Source organism: Palaemon carinicauda, chromosome 12 (genome assembly GCF_036898095.1).
Source record: "Palaemon carinicauda isolate YSFRI2023 chromosome 12, ASM3689809v2, whole genome shotgun sequence".
NCBI classification, from domain to species: Eukaryota; Metazoa; Arthropoda; class Malacostraca; order Decapoda; family Palaemonidae; genus Palaemon; species Palaemon carinicauda.
The window spans coordinates 131,144,239-131,162,742 of record NC_090736.1 but is presented as its reverse complement, the minus strand read 5'-3'; the positions used below and the strand labels follow the sequence as shown (position 1 = coordinate 131,162,742).

General features: G+C 45.7%; 1 protein-coding gene across 1 annotated transcript in view; it reads right to left on the bottom strand.

The window, feature by feature from the left end:
* Positions 1-18,504, bottom strand: part of LOC137651285 (retinoblastoma-binding protein 5 homolog) — a 202,150-nt gene that overhangs the window by 175,199 nt on the left and 8,447 nt on the right. The window contains exon 2 of the mRNA XM_068384554.1: positions 13,461-13,659. Coding sequence (XP_068240655.1) covers positions 13,461-13,659 — 199 coding nt within the window. The remainder of the gene's footprint in view (positions 1-13,460; positions 13,660-18,504) is intronic.

Below are 18,504 nucleotides of genomic sequence, written 5' to 3'. Positions count from 1 at the left end.
ACCTCCCTACCTTTGCTATAGCTATAGCTACATCTGAGGGAGAGAATAGAGGAGAACTCACTAAGTCCGAGTTTCTCAAGGCTAACACGTCCCTGGAAGACAGTTGTCGAGAGCATTTGGTTAAGACTGCGTTGCGTCTCTTCAGGATATATTTACCCTACTGTATGTGTAAATATTCTGATGCAAAAGGAATTCTATGGTTTCAGCCTCGGTTCCAGATAACTCCTCAAATTGCTTGAGGGCATGATCTTCCCTTAAGTTTTTCATCACCGGAAAGCAGGAAACTTCTCCTGACCCGTGGTCTGGACACAAGCAGGCTTGGATTGCAGACGTAGCTGCTACCTCTACGTTTGTCTTTTCGAGACCGGAAACAATGGAGGGGAGGTTGGACAATTTATCGACCGGTACTGATGTAACCAGATTAGCAACACAAGTGTCAATAGGGAGCGGGCTCTGAAATGCACCAATGTACATAAAAACGTCTCTGGCATGACAGAGGTAATAGCAGTAGCTTTGAGGCCTTCCTGCCTCAAGTGAATTTTCTGATGCTGAGACTTGAGTATTAAGTAAGTCCAAAGTATCTTTAGTCTGGTTAGAAAGCGCCACATCGAACCTATGTCCGGGGCTTTGAGATTGTCGGAGGGCTGAGTCAATAGCGCACTGTCTGTTAGCAATTTGTGCATGAGGGGATCATCAAGTCCATCTAAACGACGGATGAGGGTCATAATCTTAATAAAATGTGAGGCTTCTGAACCTGACATTGAGACCTCGAGAGGAATTACATCAGCTGAGCTGATGCTCGCGTGTGCAGCAAGATTCTCTGGAGAGTCATTAATAGTAATAATGTCATTGTCCAGTTGTTCCAGTTTGGGATAATTGGCAGTTCTGTTCTAACAGTCACTTAGTTCTTAACTTTTCCTCAAACATCCTTCCTTTACCTTGTGTGTTTCACATTGTGATGGGAATAGGAGGCAGAGAAGGAACTGGAGGAGTCCAGCTCACTCCTAGAAGAACATTTGCCTCAGAGACTTCTCTGAATGCTGTGACATAGGGCGCCTATGGCATGGGCTTTGTTTATAATGTCTAACAAAAGTCACCTCATCTGTGTCAGATGGTGGTGTGACTCGAGGGAAGTGGAGAAAAGCTCCTAGCCCCTTATCCAGCCTCTGCATCTGCAAAGAATGTTCTGACACAAAGTGTCGTTCCATAGAACACTTGACCTGTGAAGCACTATGAACATTCGGCCAAGAGATATTGTGTGGCTGATCATGAAAATTAATGGGTTTGCTATTAGCGTAAGACATTAGTTTGTTATTAGCGAAGTCAAGGTTTGGTCCTCATGACTCATGAGTCCCAGCCGAATGTTTATAAAACTCCGGGGGAACTTTGAAATAATGGGGTGTCGATTTACCACGCCCCCTCAAGTGCACTGATCATAAACTAGCTTGTGAGGTTCTGGTAGGAACATGTGAGTTAGTATTGTTATTACCTTTGTCCTCCTTGACTTCCCAGCTCTAATATGTTTGGAAGGAGAGGACCAAAAGAAACGCGTGGTTTAGTAAGCTTTGGGGTGTGGACACAGCTGAAGTGGTCCAGCCACCCTTGTCATAAGATGCTAAAGAGTCCTTAGGACTTTGTAGAAAAGATCTGAGCTTTGGACCCCTATAAGTACGAGGCAAGCTTAAGTGTGTGAGAACGGGTTGGAGACTGATAGTAATTGTCTTCCGACAAGGCTGCCTCAGCTCAACTGTAGCCCCAGGAGTATGAGGAAAAGCCATCTCAACTCTGAGTTCCACAAACGCGAACACGAGTAGGCTTTCGATGCTCGAATTGGACATGTTTTCAAGAGCGGGAAGGCTTTCTCTTAAAAATAATTTGCATGTTTACCCTTTGTAATCATTGTTACTGGGCTGTGACCTGGATCATGGGCCGGCACATAGCTACTGTAGTCAAGAGTAGAACAGAGTATTTTCTACAAGTGGGGGCTCAAGGTCCTGCCGTCTCTGATCAACACTTACCAAGATTACTATGGGCATCGTCTTCTGTAATAAAGTCTCAGATGATTCACGGCACAAAATAATAGAGGGAGGCTTTCGTCGCAGAAAGGAGCCTTCGTCTCCTACTTCTGTTGGGAGGAGATGAGGTAAGAGAGAAATCTCTTAGTTTCCTGCGACGAGAATATCTCTCCCATTGGGAAAATGTCCATTCCCTACAGTAGTTACATAGTGATTTCATTGGATATCTCTTGTCCAGGTACGAGGGACAAAAGAGACGCAGATCTACATCTGCCTGGCTCATGAGAATGCCACAAGGTAGCTATACCGGCTGTGGCAAGAACGCAAATTCCAAGGCTTACTATACATAAAACACTCACTCCTTAACTCATAGATAATGAATAGCAACGCAAGTCACCGTGAATAAAGAAGACACATAAGTCACAAGCAATAAACACTTTAAGGGTAAGTGAGTTGAATGTGTCTCTCAATCATAGAGAGGAAGTGAGGGCACTTCAAGACCAGGAGTGTTGTGGAGAAGCATCGTGTGTGGGCGTTCTATGCCACATGTGCAGAGGTTTCTTAGCAACTAAGTATGATGCAATCAAACCAATTTTCTTTGATTGTCTAGTCGTAGAGAAAACGAGACTAGGAGTAACCAACATAAATTACTCCAACATTTGTAACTGCGCAGCGATACATACTATACCTCAAAATTGGTAAATTGGAGTTTTTATGATAAAACAAAGTTTTATGAATACTTACCTGGCAGTTATATATATATAGCTTAGTCTCTAACATCCAGCAGAATTTTTCAAAGCTCGCAACAACCGCCGTGTGGTGGTTGTGCGGTTAGGTGGTTAACAACCCTTACAGGGTGGTACTTGGAATCATTCCCGTTTTCTGTTCCTCAGATCATCTTTGCCCGACCTGTCTCCTGAGGGGAGGTGGGTGGGCCTTAAGATATATATATATAACTGCCAGGTAAGTATTCATAAAACTTTGTTTTATCATAAAAACTCCATTTTTATGAATAGAACTTACCTGGCAGTTATATATATATATATATATATATATATATATATATATATATATGTATATATATATATATATATATATATATATATATATATATACAGTGAACCCTCGTTTATCGCGGTAGATAGGTTCCAGACGCGGGCGCGATAGGTGAAAATCCGCGAAGTAGTGACATCATATTTACCTATTTATTTAACATGTATATTCGGACTTTTAAAACCTTCCCTTGTACGTAGTACTGTTAACAAACCACCCTTTAATGTACAGAACACTTAATGCATGTACTACAGCACCCTAAACTAAAACTGGCACAAATATTAAAGGCGATTTTATATCATGCGTTTCCTAAACACCTAAAAAGCACGATAAAAAATGGCAACCAATGTTTTGTTTACGTTAATCTCTGATCATAATGAAGAAACAAACTCATTTAGTGTACACATATATGTATAGGTTAGTTTTTGCATCGATTATATTGATTATACAGTACTGTATGTTGATTTTTTTATTACCAATGTTTTAGTTTACGTATTTTTCTTAGGACTTCCAAATGAAATCTTTTTCTTTATGACGCCGCCTGAAACGACGGCGTGTACGCTCAGTAAACAACCACGCTCAGAACAAACAAGGCATTTAACGCGCATGATGATAGTGATAAATAATGATACAGTACATACAGTATTTACAGTAAAAGCATTTACAAAATATGTTACCTTACAAATATAAATTATACAGTATTGTACGTAGCAAAGCAGGAAAACAATTTACGAGAGAGAGAAAGAGAGAGAGAGAGAGAGAGAGAGAGAGAGAGAGAGAGAGAGAGAGAGAGAGAGAGAGAGAGAGAGAGAGAGATTGTTTTACGTACGTAAATGTAAATTTTAAACAAAAAAAATATGATAGGTTACAACATGTAGACTTTTAAAACCTTCCCTTTAACTTAATGCATACAGTACGTACATTACTAAACTATAAAACAGGCAGTAAGAATATTAAAGTAAAAAATAAAGATTGTTACTGTACTCACCACGAAAGAAGTTGAAGAAAAACTTGAATGGTGATGGCGATGAATTTGCTGCACAGTAGAAATGATGATGATGAAGCTGATGATGTGTTCTACTGTGCAGTCAATGATAGTATTTTACGTCTCTTCAGACGGAGGTGTCTTTTCCTGGGACACCTCTTCAACTTCTTCCTGGGAAACTTCTTCAATTTCTTCCGAAGGCGTACTAGCAGGAGGAACTGGCTCTTTTTTGCGAGGCTGGAAGAACATTGTGATCGGAAGTTGTTGCCGCTGCTTCTTTTTTCGATCCAAGAGCATCCTTTAGGGAGTCATGATGTCATCGACCTTGTTGGAGAATTGCATCGAGCGAACCATATCCTCGTCCCACTCTTGTAACATTTCTTTCGCCTCCTTGATATGGTTGCAGAACTTGGCAAGCCGTTCTAATGTTAAGCCCGTTTCTTCGACATTTTCTTGGGTCTCTTCCTGGGTATCACTCTCTTCCTCACTTGCCGATTTCGTCAGGTCTTCGAGGTCTGCGTCAGTTAGGGGCTGGGAATGGCAGTCCAACAACTCGTCGACGTCTTCAGTCGTCATGTCGCCAAACCCGTCACCTCCAATTATGGCAGCCAACTGCACAGATTTCCGTATTGCAGAGTGTTGGATTTCAGACGGAGTAAATCCCTTGTCGTCGTAAACAATATCGGGCCACAACTTCTTCCAGCTCGCATTCACGGTTGCAGGTTTCATCTCTTGAAGTGCCTTCTGAATATTCTGCAGGCACGTGGCTATGGTGTACTGCCGCCAGTACGCCTTCAAGTTGAAATCTTCATCCTCGTCATCTTGGGCAGCATCCACACACGCAACGAGGTCCGCCAAGGTAGTCTTCGTGTAGAGGGCCTTGAACGCCCTGATAACCCCCTGGTCCATCGGTTGAATTAATGACGTGGTGTTGGGTGGCAGGAACTCAACCTGAATGCCCTCATGCGACAGGTCAGTTGCGTGTCCACCAGCGTTATCCATAAGGAGAAGGATCTTGAATGGCAAGCCCTTCTCTACGAGATATTTGCTGACTTGCGGGATAAAACACTGGTGGAACCAGTTGGAGGTCAGCATCTTCGTAATCCATGCTTTTTGATTATGCATCCAGTACACGGGAAGGAGATTCTTATTTTTATTTTTCAAAGCGCGAGGATTTTTCGACTTATAAATAAGCCCCGGCTTTAACAAAAATCCAGCAGCATTGCCACACATCACGAGGGTAACGCGATCCTTGAATGCCTTAAAGCCAGAGGCTTTGGCTTCCTCTTTGAACAGGAAAGTTCGCGACGGCATTCTCTTCCAAAACAAGCCAGTCTCATCCATATTAAAGACTTGTTCCGGCTTGTATCCACCTTCGGCGATAATATTCCTGAACGTCTGGTTCACGTAAGTTTCAGCAGCGGCAGTGTCAGCGGAAGCAGACTCCCCATGCAGGGAAACGCTTTTCAGGGCGAAGCGTTTCTGAAACTTCGCGAACCATCCTTTGCTTGCGGAAAAACGTTTCTGAGGCTGGGAATCAGTGGATGTCCCTGGTTGAGGATCATCTGCATCATCATCATCTTCAGCATGGTTGCCGTCGTCGTCTTTAGGTTCCTTTGCAGCAAAATTCTCATATAAACTCAAAGCCTTTGTTTGGATGGTGTTCGTATCCAACGCTATGTTCTTCTTCCGGCAGTCGGCAATCCACACAGCTAAAGCACCTTCCATGCGTACGATCGTTTTATTACGCGTTGTAACGACTCGCTTCGCTGATCTGCTAAAGGTGATTGCAGCCGTCTTTCTAATGTTCGCCTCGTCCTTTTTGATATAGCGAACGGTGGATTCGTTGATGCCAAAATGGCGGCCGGCGGCCGCGTAACTTCTACCATCTTTTAACATGTCGAGAAGCGTAACCTTCTCAGCTATCGTCATCATCCTTCGGTGGCGTTTAGGCTCACTACCAGCCTTAAGAGAAGCAGAACGCTTGGGAGCCATTACAGTAGGATTTACGTACAGTACTGTAACAAAAAGTTCAACTTAAAAAGGTCGCACACAGCACATATTAAACTTCACAAACTTAAGAACGTCTACTCAGCGATACGCGGTAAGAGAAAGTGAACGATCCAGCCCCGCGAGAACTTTGATGCTGCGGGTAGAAGATGCGGGCAAAACACCAATCACAGGCTAGATAACAAAACTTGAGTTCTGATTCGTCATCTATCAGCGCTTGAACCAATCACAACCCGTCTTACAGTACTATGATGCGTTGGTTACTCATAGAAGATGCCCCGCGCATACTGAACGTACGTAGATTAAGTACAATACCGTAATAATAATAAATAATGATAATAATACTGTACAGTAATAATAATAATAATAATAATAATGATAATAATAATAACAATAATAATTTTATTAACAACAACAACAATAATAATAATAATAACAATAATAATAAAAATTTACGTACGCTATTTTACGCCTCTCTCTCTCTCTCTCTCTCTCTCTCTCTCTCTCTCTCTCTCTCTCTCTCTCTCTCTCTCTCTCTCTCTCTCTCTTTCTCTCTCTCTCTCTCTCTCTCTCGTACGCTTATTCGAAATGTGATTTTTGCAACAAAGAATATTATTGGATGCAGTACTGTACTACGTACGTATACATACAAAAGATTCATGGAAAAGAAGCACATCCATTACAGTACACACCATTCTAATATGGTATGACTGCATCTGATTTGCGTTTCATGTTTGATTTAATTTTACTACGTACTGAATTATTGTATGATCACATTCTCTTTTCGTGTTTTATTTCTTTCTGTGCTGAATTATATATCATATGTAATGCAATGAACAATCAGTAAGAGCAGATATTACTAATTACAGTATTAATGGAATTACAGGTAACAAAATATCGTATTTGGGGGTCTTCAGATTTCGCGGTATTTTCGAATTTTCCGGAAAATCCGCGATATGTATATATATATGGGTTATGGAAAAACCCCGTGAAGTGGTGAATCCGCGATTGTCGAACCGCGAAGTAGCGAGGGTTCACTGTATATATATATATATATATATATATAGCTGATTCACACATTTGGAGGAGGGTGACAGACAGTTAACATCGTTGGGAAAACAACAATAAGTTGTAGGAGAAAAAACACCTTGATTCCTTACCTGCTGAGGTAGCTGACTTCAAAAGTTCCTGCCTCTTGAGTCGCTTTTCCTTAGGAGTGTCAGCCAGGAGTGGACCTGCCATGCTGAAAACAACTCAATCGAGTCTGTCAATGGGGTGAGATCAACAACTTGACTGGACTTCAGAACTACCTAGGCCCCTTTTTTTTTATAAAAAACTGCAACCTTACTCAAACTAACCACCTAACCTTGCAGAGTAGATATAAACTTTCTAGCTAGACTGAGGGAACTGTACCACAAGTCAAAGTCCTCAGACAACCGTAAAAACCCTGACCCAAACACAGGCATACAAAAGCTAAGGTTGAAGGGAGGTAGTAACTCCTTTGCCTAATACAGAAGCTGTAGCTACGTATGGGCCCAAGGTGTAACACCTTTCATAATCCACTCTTACCTCTCTGAGGTAATGAGAGGCGAACACAGAGTTGCTTCTCCAGAACGTTGCATCCATAATCTGTCTAACTGACATATTCTTACGATATGCCAGCGAAGTAGCAATAGCTCTAACTTCGTGAGCCCTTACTTTCAAAAGGCCGAAGTTCTCCTCCTCACACAATAGGTGAGCTTCTCTTATAGTTTCCCTCAGGAAGAATGTCAATGAATTCTTTGAAAGGGGCTTTTGCGGATCTTTCACTGAGCACCATAAGGAATTAGATGCACCTCTAACATTCTTAGTGTGAGATAAATACGCTCTGAGGGCTCTAACTGGGCAAAGGAGCCTCTCCTGATCTTGACCAACTAGATTAGTGAGGTTAGGAACCTCAAAAGTCCTCGACCAGGGTTTTGATGGATTCTCGTTCTTGGCGAGGAAGTCAATCCTCAATGCACTTACTGCTCCATTCTGGTTGAAGCCCACTTGCTTCTCAATAGCGTGAACCTCGCTGATCCTTTTAGCTGTGGCCAGAGCCATCAGGAAGAGGGTTTCCTTCGTAGCATCTCTAAGAGACGCTTGTGAGATGGGTTCAAACTTCTTAGTGCATAGGAACTTCAGAACCACATCCAGATTCCAAGCTGGGGGCCTTAACTGAGCCTGCTTAGTTGTCTCAAAAGACTTCACGAGATCTTGCAAGTCTTTATTCTGAGACAAATCTAAGCCTGCGCCTACAGACAGCTGAGAGCATACTCCTATACCCTTTAATCGTGGATACGGCCATTTTAGCATCCTGCCTGAGGAACAACAAAAAATCAGCTATTTGGCTCACAGAGGTAGTGGTTGAGGAAACTTTGTGCTGCCTACACCAAGCTCTAAAGGTTTCCCATTTAGATTGGTAGACTCTTTGCGAAGAGACCCTCCTTGCTCTGGCGATAGCTCTTGCAGCTTGCACAGAAAACCTCTCGCTCTGACAAGCTTCTCAATAGTCTGAAGGCAGTCAGTCTTAGAGCGAGGGGGTTTTGAGGATACCTCTCGAAGTGGGGCTGTTTGAGAAGCATTGGACTTGGAGGAAGGCTTCTTGGAAAGTCCACCAACATGTCCACCACTTCCGTGAACCATTCTCTTGTTGGCCAGAATGGAGCTACTAGGATCATTCTTCCTGATTCGAGGAGAGCGAATTTCCTTACGACCAGATTGATGATCTTGAACGGGGGGAACGCATATGTGTCCATCCCCGTCTAGTCCATCAAGAATGCGTCTACTGCTATTGCCTCCTCGTCCGGGACTAAGGAGCAGTAGTTGGGGATCCTCTTGTTTTGGTTGGAGGCGAAGAGGTCTATTTAAAGGTCTCCCCCATAACTTTCACAGACTCTGACAGACCTGGTGGTTGAGGGTCCATTCTGTGGGAAGAACTTGCCCTTTCCTGCTGAGCATGTCTACACTTACCTTCTCCTGTCCCAGCACAAATCTTGTTAGCAGTTCTATTTTATTTTCCTTTGACCAAAGAAGGAGCTCCTTTGCTGTTTCAAACAGAGACAGAGAGTGAGTTCCCCCTTGCTTTCTGATGTAAGCTAGAGCCATGGTGTTGTCCGAGTTGACCTCCACTATCCTCCCTGACACTGAGTCTTGGAAGGCCTTCAGTCCTAACAGAATGGCCATCAACTCGTTCCTGTTGATGTGCCATCGGGTCTGATTCTTTTCCCAAGAGCCTGAGACTTCCTTGCTTCCTAGTGTTGCTCCACATCCTGACTCCGAAGCGTCTGAGAACAACACTAGGTCTGGGTTCTTCCTGTACAGGGAGATTCCTTCTCCTAACAAAGCTGGATCCAGCCACCAAATCTGATGACCCTTGATTTCTGCTGGAATGGGGAAGGAAATGGAGTCTTCCTGAATCCTCCAGTTCCACACCTTTGATAGGAAGTGTTGAAGAGGTCTGAGGTGCAGTCTTCCCAAAGAGACAAACTGTTCGAGCGAGGAGAGGGTTCCCAGCAAACTCATCTAATCCCTCTCTGAGCACTTCAGTCTCTTCAAGAATTCTCGAACCTTCTCGAGGCACCTGGTCTGCCTCTCTTGGGAGGGAGAAGCCCGAAAACGAACTGAGTCCAGAACTATCCCCAAATAAAGAATAGTCTGACTCGGCTCAGTCTGAGATTTCTCCCTGTTGATGACGAGACCCAGTTCTTGAGCCTTCATGAAAGTCTTGTGTAGGTCCTCCAGACATTTCTCTTTCAACCGTGATCTTATCAACCAGTCGTCCAAATAAAGAGATACTCTTATCCCCTCTTGATGAAGCCATCCTGCCATGTTCGCCATTACTCTGGTGAAGATTTGAGGAGCAGTGCTGAGGCCGAAGCAAAGGGCCTTGAACTGGAAGCACTTGCCCTGGATCATCAATCTCAGGTACTTCCTTGAAGTCGGATAGATGGGGACGTGAAAATAAGCGTCCTATAAATCCAGAGACACCATCCAGTCCCCTGGACGTACTGTTGGCAGCACCGACTGAGTCGTCTCCATGGTAGATTTTGTCTTTTCCACAAAGACGTTCAGAGAGCTGACATCCAGAACGGGTCTCCATCCACCCGAGTTCTTGGGTACCAGAAATAGGCGATTGTAGAAACCTGGGGAGGATAGTTCCAGAACTGGTTCTATAGCTCCCTTCTCCAGCATCTGGTCCACCAGGTCCAGTAGGGCCCTTTGTTTCACGGCATCCGAGTACTGAGCCACTAAGGCTAGAGGAGTATTTGAAAGTGGAGGCTTCTTCACAAAGGGGATCTTGTATCCCTCCTTGATGACTGAGAGGAACCAGGTGTCCGCCCCTCTTTTCTTCCAAGCCTGCCAAAAAAGTGACAGTCTTGCTCCTATCGCTGTCTGGAGGATTTGAACTTCATTTCCTGGAGCGGGATCTAAACGAACCTCTATTCGTTCTTCCTCACGTCTCCTGCCTTCTTCCCCTGAAGTCTGTTCTCGAAGGAGCTCTACCTCGAAAGAGCTGTTGAAATTTCCTCTCCTCTCTCTTCAGAGACGAAGGAATGACTGGCAAAGGCCTTCTAGCAGAGCGTGACAGGTCTTGAGTGGCCTTTTGCGCAAGCGAAAGGGTAATGTCCCTGACAAGGGACTCAGGAAAGAGATGTTCTGAGAGAGGGGCGTAAAGGAGCTCACACTTCTGCGCAACCGTCACTGATCTGGAAGCAAAAGAACATAACAGGGCCCTCTTCTTCAAAACTCCTGCCGAAAAAAGGGAAGCCAACTCATTTGACCCATCCCTAAGAGCTTTGTCCATGCATGCCATGATACGAGTAAGGTCTTCTGTTTCCTCCAGTCGTTCAGTTTTCCTGGCCAGAGTACCTAGAGACCAGTCCAAAAAACTGAAGACTTCGAAGGCTCGGAAAATCCCCTTGACGAGGTGGTCAAGCTCAGACGTAGACCACATAACCTTCGCCGAGTTAAGGGCATGCCTTCTAGCAGAGTCAACAATACCAGAGAAGTCCCCCTGGGAGGAGGCAGGAACTCCCAGGCCCAGAGGTTCTCCAGTCTTGTACCACATGCCCACCTTAGACGCAAGTTGAGCTGGTGGAAAAGAGAAGGTGGTCTTAATCGCTTACCTACGCTCCTTCATCCATTCATCAACTTTAGCGAGACCCTTCCTAGCAGAGATGGAGAGCTTCATTTTGATGAAAGCCGACTGCTTTTTGGCCTTCTTCCTGCTAAACTGCAATTGAGGAGAACGAGGGGCAGCAGGTTGAAACTCCTCCCCATAAAGCTCAAGGAGGGAGCGAGAGAGAACCTTATAATCCCCAGCAGCGTTCACAGGTTTGTCTTCATCCTCTGAGACATCCTCAAGAGCTTGTCCCACTTCTACTTCAGTCTCTCTTCGGGCTGAAGGTTCACCTGCACCCAAAAGAGGCAAATCGTAGGATGCGTCCTGACACTGAGAGCCGCATGCGTCCTGGCGCCGCGCACTGGAATCATCCTGGCGCCGCGCGCTGGAAGCGTCCTGGTGCCGAGCGCTAGAAAAGTCCTTGAGGCGGTAGGAGGATGCATCCTGGCGCCGAGAGCAGGAAGTGTCCTTGTGCCTGCAATCGTCCTGGCGACGAGAAGCGGAAGCGTCCTGGAGAAGCAGGCTGGAATCGTCCTGGCGCCGCGAGCGAGAGACGGAAGCGTCCTGATGTCGAGAATCGCAAGCGTTCTGGAGGCATGTCATGAGGAAGAAGCACGGTACCACGCCTTTGACGAATCGCGCCGAGGTTCCCTGGGAGAGGAACTCCATTCCCTCTTGGAGGCCGATTTCTTAACAGGTAAAGAGGCATCCTTACATCTGTCCGCTGGGGGGAAGGGCGGCTAAAAGCTTGTACCAAAGAAACAGCTGCTCTTGCATAACAGTCATAAAAGACTTAACAACTGCTGCTGGATCCTGCGGTTCCGAAGGCGATGGCTGTCGAGTAGCGCTGGTTGTAGGAGAAGGATCTCTCGACGGTCTCTCTTGACTTTCGTCTCTAGGCTTTGGCCTTTTCACTGGAACGGCGTCCAAGTCAACCTTAGAAGGAGAAGGTTTGGGGTTACTTGAAAAGGGAGAGCGAGAACGGGTCTGGTCAGTTCGGTTCCACCTCCTCTTGGTCGGTCTTGAAGCCTCATACTGCCATTTGCGTCTGGGAGAGGGGCTCAGGGAGGACACCACTTCCGACACGCCTTTTCAGTGGCGGTCGAGAGCAGCCAGGGAAAATGCAACAGGACTGTCTGAGGTGACGGCTGACCAAGGATACGTACCTCTCACTCCCATACGGCCGTCCATGTACCTTCTCCCTTGGTCCTGGGAGCTTGGTAGAGGTCTTGACCTAGGGTAATGACAGGTTCGATCAGTTGCCACCTCCACTGCACTTTCACTAGCACAAATCCCACTCTCACTCTTACCTTTTAAGGCTGAAAGTTGGTCTTTAATAGCCTTCAACTCAGCAGCCATCCTGGCGTACCGAGGGTCATCCGCAGATACCGTTCGTGTAGAAGGGGCAGGAATTACTACCTCAGGGGAAGGTTCAACTTCCACAGAGGAATTAATTAATGGATCAATAGAAATATCTAAACTACGCTCACTAGCAGATTTAGATTTAGATCTCGAAGCCCTCCTGGCTTTATCTAGCTCTAACTTTCGCACATAGCGCCTCATATCTAACCATTCTTTCTCGCTCAAAACCTCACATTCCTTGCACTTTTTATCAAGTGCACAATCAAAACCCCTGCAACCCAAACAAACAGTGTGAGGGTCTACCGAAACTTTCGGTAACCTCACCTTGCATTCCTCATTTACACACACACGAAAATGAAGTTTCTCACTCATATTAAACAAACAAATAGTAACAGAATAAACACAAAAGCAATTGCCAAAACCCCAAATCAATGTACTTCACCAAAAATAAGTCTGGTACAGCGACACAGGGAAAGCGAAACGAAAAACTCCAATGGCGGACCAACGATGTTGTCAGTCCAACCGGCAGAGATGATCTGAGGAACAGAAAATGGGAATGATTCCAAGTACCACCCTGTAAGGGTTGTTAACCACTTAACCACCACACGGCGGTTGCCGCGAGTTTTTAAAAATTCTGCCGGACGTCAGAGACTAAGCTATATATATATAACTGCCAGGTCAGTTCTATTCATAAAAAGAAGCATTATATGGTGAGTGACAACACTACAGTAGCAGCTTGAGTCAACACACAAGGAGGCACGGTCTCGTGCCCTCTCTGTGAGCTGATAATATAAAACAGATATCTTGCTTAATGCTATGTTATGTTCAGTTAATTCTCTTGAAATGCAATACAACTAAATTATTACAGCTAAAAATATAAATTACTAACCTTAAAGAACAGACTGGATGCACATGAGCACTAATCACTTTTGCAATTCCTCTGGTTAGGAAGTCCCAAATAACTATTCGGCCATCATTGCAGCCAACTGCTAAGAGTGTTCCCCATCTATTAAAAGCACAGGTTACAGCCAAAGAAGCGCAATCAAGTGCTCCATCAAACTCTTCAGGATAATTCTGACCAAATGATTCTGAAAAGACAAAAAATCACTGCTAATTGCTATATATTATATACTTATGAAAATCTATGATAACAATTACAAGTCGGGAAAATTTCTTAAAGAATAATTAACATTATGATAAAAATGAATTTATTCTGTAGTGTGGATAAAAGAACTGAGCACTTCTTGTTACTATCGATTAACTATTACAACGAGATCACAAAATTCCAAAGAAAGACTCAATAGCACTGATAAATGTTCCTTTCATAGGTAAATTTTTTTTCACAACATAGAATCACTATTAACCATATTTAAAATTTGCTGAAATTTTGCTTGAATAGTGTGGTGGGATTCTCATTGTCTACTTTAAATTTATCCTCTTTGCTTGAATAGTGTGGTGGGATTCTCATTGTCTACTTTAAATTTATCCTCTTAAGATCAAAATGTAACTACTTTCTCATATTAGGAAAGAAAATATTTAAGTGGTTTATTCTCAACATAGTTGGCCTCTTCACAATTCATTCACTTATGCAGTAGGTTGAATAAACTTTCAATATCTATGGTCCAGTGATGTGCATGAAATGAAAAATGGCAAATCAACATTGATATCTAATGATGGCTTTAGGCATTAGTCAAACAGTAGGCTTATTGTTTGGTTTTAAAATACTTGTGACATAAGCAGTGGTGCTTGATGAGCCACCTGTGGCAAATCAAAAGAAGTGTAACTACAGTGTCTTGGGGAACGTGTGTAGATTGTTGGGTTACCAAGCCTCCTGATCGCATATAAAATGACAAATTCGTAGATAATTTGTATTTTTCCTAACCATACAACCCTTAGCTATTTAATTAAGGTATTACTTTCGGTGTAGCTGAAAGGACGAGCCATTAGAACTAGCGAGGGTGTACGGAAGTGTAGCTAGCTACCCCACCCCCCTCACACAACGGTGAGTAGCTCACTTTGCTTAGAGGTAGGACTTCCCGGGGGACAGGGCTGGCGGGCAAGTTTGATTAAATAGCTAAGATTTGTATGGTTAGGGAAAATAAAATTATCTATGAATTTGTCATTTGTTCCGTAACCGAAATACAAACCACGCTATTTAATTAGGGTGGTAAGTCCCAGCCGTACTAGCTTTGGCTTTTGCCCGGGGACTCAGTATCTGAGTGTGTAGAACTCAAGATAAGGGGTCCCTGCACCTCACAAGTGCCTTGCTCTGAGGGACCGCCGCCCACGTAAGCTAGTGTGTGAAGGAGTGAAGTGTGACTCGTCCTAGGAAGTTGACCTGAAGTCCTTTAGATGGAAATCTAGGTTAGGACGATCCCAATACCACCTCGTAAGGGTATGGGGACGTGACAGTATTAACTTAATACTAGGAACACAAGGAAACATGGTTTACCTGCAGTGGTTTGAGGTCAGCTGTGCAGAGAACCCAGGATGCTGCTTTCTCCAAGAGAGGGGAGAATGAAGAAAAGAATAAGGGCCAGGCATACCTTTTCATTCATGCAGACTAAAACCAGGTAACAATGCCTCAACCTTCTGCTACTTGTCCATTAAGGAGCCTGAGGTTTAAACCAGCTGTTGTACAGCCACCACAGGGCCGATAGAGAACGTATCGAGCCTCCTGTGGGTCACGTCTTGCAGGTAGTGGGCTGTGAAGGTCGTTTGACGCTTCCACACCCCTGCTTGTAGAACCTGCGTCACAGAGTAATTTCTCTTGAATGCCTCTGACATCGTGTGCCCTAGGGCGACGTGATGGAGGAGGGTCAGGATTCAGGGATTGGTGGATAACCCTGCGAATCCAAGCTGAGATTGTATTCTTAGTGACCCTCCTCTTCGTCCTTCCTGTGCTCATGAACAATGCTTGCACTCAGGACGAATTGCAGCTGTTCTCTTAAGGTAGAGCCTCAGACCCCTTACTGGGCACAATAGGAGATGGTCTGGGTCATCTGTTACAGAACGGAGACTCGAAATCCGGAAGGAGTCGAACCAGGGGTCCAGAACTCCTGGATTCTGAGTCTTAACTACAAACTCAGGGACGAATCTGAACGTTACCTCCCCCCATCCCCTTGAATGGGCGATGTCATACGAGAGACCATGAAGTTCGCTGACTCGCTTGGCCGAGGCCAGAGCAAGCAGGAACACCGTCTTCCAAGTCAGGTGGCGATCAGAAGCCTGGCGTAATGGTTCGAAAGGAGGTCTCTTAAGAAACCTGAGGACTCGAACCACGTTCCATGGAGGAGGTCTCACTTCCGACTGGGGGCAGGTAAGTTAATAACTTCGTATGAGTAGAGAAAGTTCCAGCGAGGAGGAAATGTCCATTCCTTTCAGCGTGAAGGCAAGACTTAAGGCTGAGCTATAGCATTTCACTGCCAAGACTGAAAGGCGCATTTCTTCCCGCAAATACACGAGAAACTCCGCTATTGTTGGAATAGTGGCATCGAGTGGAGAGATACCCCTTCCCCGACACCAACCACAGAAGACTCTCCACTTTGCCGGGTAGACCCCTGCGGATGACTTTCGCAGGTGTCGAGACATCCTTTCCGCAACTTGTTGCGAAAAGCCTCTCTCTGTGAGGAGATGCTGGATAGTCTCCAGACGTGAAGTCGTAGCGATGCTACGGCTTTGTGGAAGATGTTGGCATGTGGTTGTCTGAGTAGCTCGTGTCGAGGATGAAGTTCTCTCGGGAGTTCCGTCAGGAGCTGCAGAAGGTCCAGGAACCACTCTGCGTGATGCCATAGCGGAGCTATTAAGGTCATTGAAAGGTTGACCGATATTCTGGTCTTGTTGAGTACCCTTCTCATCAGACAGAACGGGGGGAAAGGCGTAGACGTCGATGTTGTCCCACCGTTGTTGAAAGGCATCTTGCCAGAGTGCCTTGGGGTCCGGGACTGGGGAGCAGTACAGCGGGAGCTTGAAATTCAAGGCTGTCGCGAACAGATCCACCGTCGGGGAACCCCACAAAGTCAGGACTTTGTTGGCTACTAGACGATCCAAAGACCACTCAGTACTCACTATCTGAGATGCTCTGCTCAGACTGTTGGCGGGCACATTCCTCTCACCTGGAATGAAGCGAGCTGATAGTGGAATCGAGTGGACTTCGGTCCATCTCAGAATCTCTACTGCAAGATGGGATAGCTGCTGTGAAAAGATACCTCCCTGCTTGTTGATGTAAGCCAGTATCGTGGTGTTGTTGCTCATCACCACCACGGAGTGACCCGCCAGGTACTGTTGGAACTGGTGAAGTGCCAGATACACGGCCTTCATTTCTAGCAGGTTTATGTGGAGGCACTTTTCTGATTCTGACCATAGGCCTGAGGTCCTGTGGTTCAGAATGTGGGCCCCCCACCCTTTTTTTGAGGCGTCTGAAAACAGCATCAAATCCGGGGGGAGGACGAGAAGATCCTTTCGTAGGTTTTCCTCTGTCAAGCACCACTGGAGATCCGTCCGTTCCGCAGGACCCATTGGGACCAAGATGTCCGGGGAATCGTGTCCTTGATTCCACCAGGACTTGAGTCGCCACTGCAGGGATCTCATCCTGAGGCGACCATTTAGAACTAGACGGGCCAGAGAAGAAAGGTGACCGAGGAGACGTAACCACGATTGGGCTGGGAGTTATTCTCGTCTGAGGAAAGGAACTGCGACCCTATTCAGCCTTGCTATCCTGTCGTCTGATGGGAAGGCTTTGTGGAGATTGGTGTCCAAGATCATGCCTAGATATACCAGTCGTTGAGTTGGAAGCAGAGAAGACTTCTAGAGATTTACCATGATCCCTAGATCTTGGCAAAGTCCCAGAAGCTTGTTTCGGTGTCGAAGAAAGGTCGACTCCGAGTCTGCCAGGATCAGCCAGTCGTCCAGATAGCGGAGGAGACGGATGCCGATCCTGTGTGCCCACAAAGAAATCAGTATGAATACCATGGTTAAAACCTGAGGTGCTGTGGAGAGACCAAAACACAGCACCTTGAACTGGTAGATCTTGTGGTCTAGGCTGAATCTTTAGTACTTCCTTGAAGACGGATGGACTGGGATCTGGAAGTACGCATCCTTTAGGTCCAGTGTACACATGAAGTCTTGTGGTCTCACCGCAAGTCTGACCGTGTCCGCAGTCTCCGTGCTGAACGGGGTTTGTTTGACAAGCCTGTTCAGGGCTCAGAGGTCGATGACTGGTCTCCAGCCTCCAGACGCTTTCTTTACAAGATAGAGTCGACTGAAGAAGCCTGGGGAACCGTCGACGACCTCCTGGAGAACGCCCTTCTTTAATATGGTCTGGACCTCTGCCTGTAGGGCTTGCCCCCTTGCCGATCCCATCGCAAAGGAGCTCAACGACACTGGACCCGCTGTCAGGGGAGGTAGAGATGTTATGAACGGGACGCGATATCCCTGACCGATTACGGAAATAATCCAGGAATCGGCCCCGAGTTGCTGCCACCTGTCTGCCAACTTTGAAGGCATCCCCCCACTGGTGGACATGCAGGGGGACTGCCAATCCTAGCGTTTGCGGCCGCTCCCTCTAGGATTCTTTCCTCCCCTGGAGGACTTTTTGCCTTTCCTGTCTGTGACAGGAAAGGGCTTCGACACCGTTGCCTTCGCTGCCACAGCCGGTTTCGTTGTCTTGGGCGGGAGAGGTTGTTGAGGTGCCGGAGGTTTATAGGGCTTAGATGTAAGAGCCCTATGAAGGAGGGAGTCCTGGTTGGACTTCCTCTACCTCTCGGCTGCCTGCTACAATTCTTTAGGCTCGAACAGGTTCTTCCCTAGAAGGGAAGAATATCTGAGCCTGCTGACCTCGACGGCTGGGACCTTCACGTGGAACCTCTCTGCCACCGCATCACGACGTTTCAGGATTGAGTTGGACCATAAGTTCGAGACTTGGTGGGCCAGAA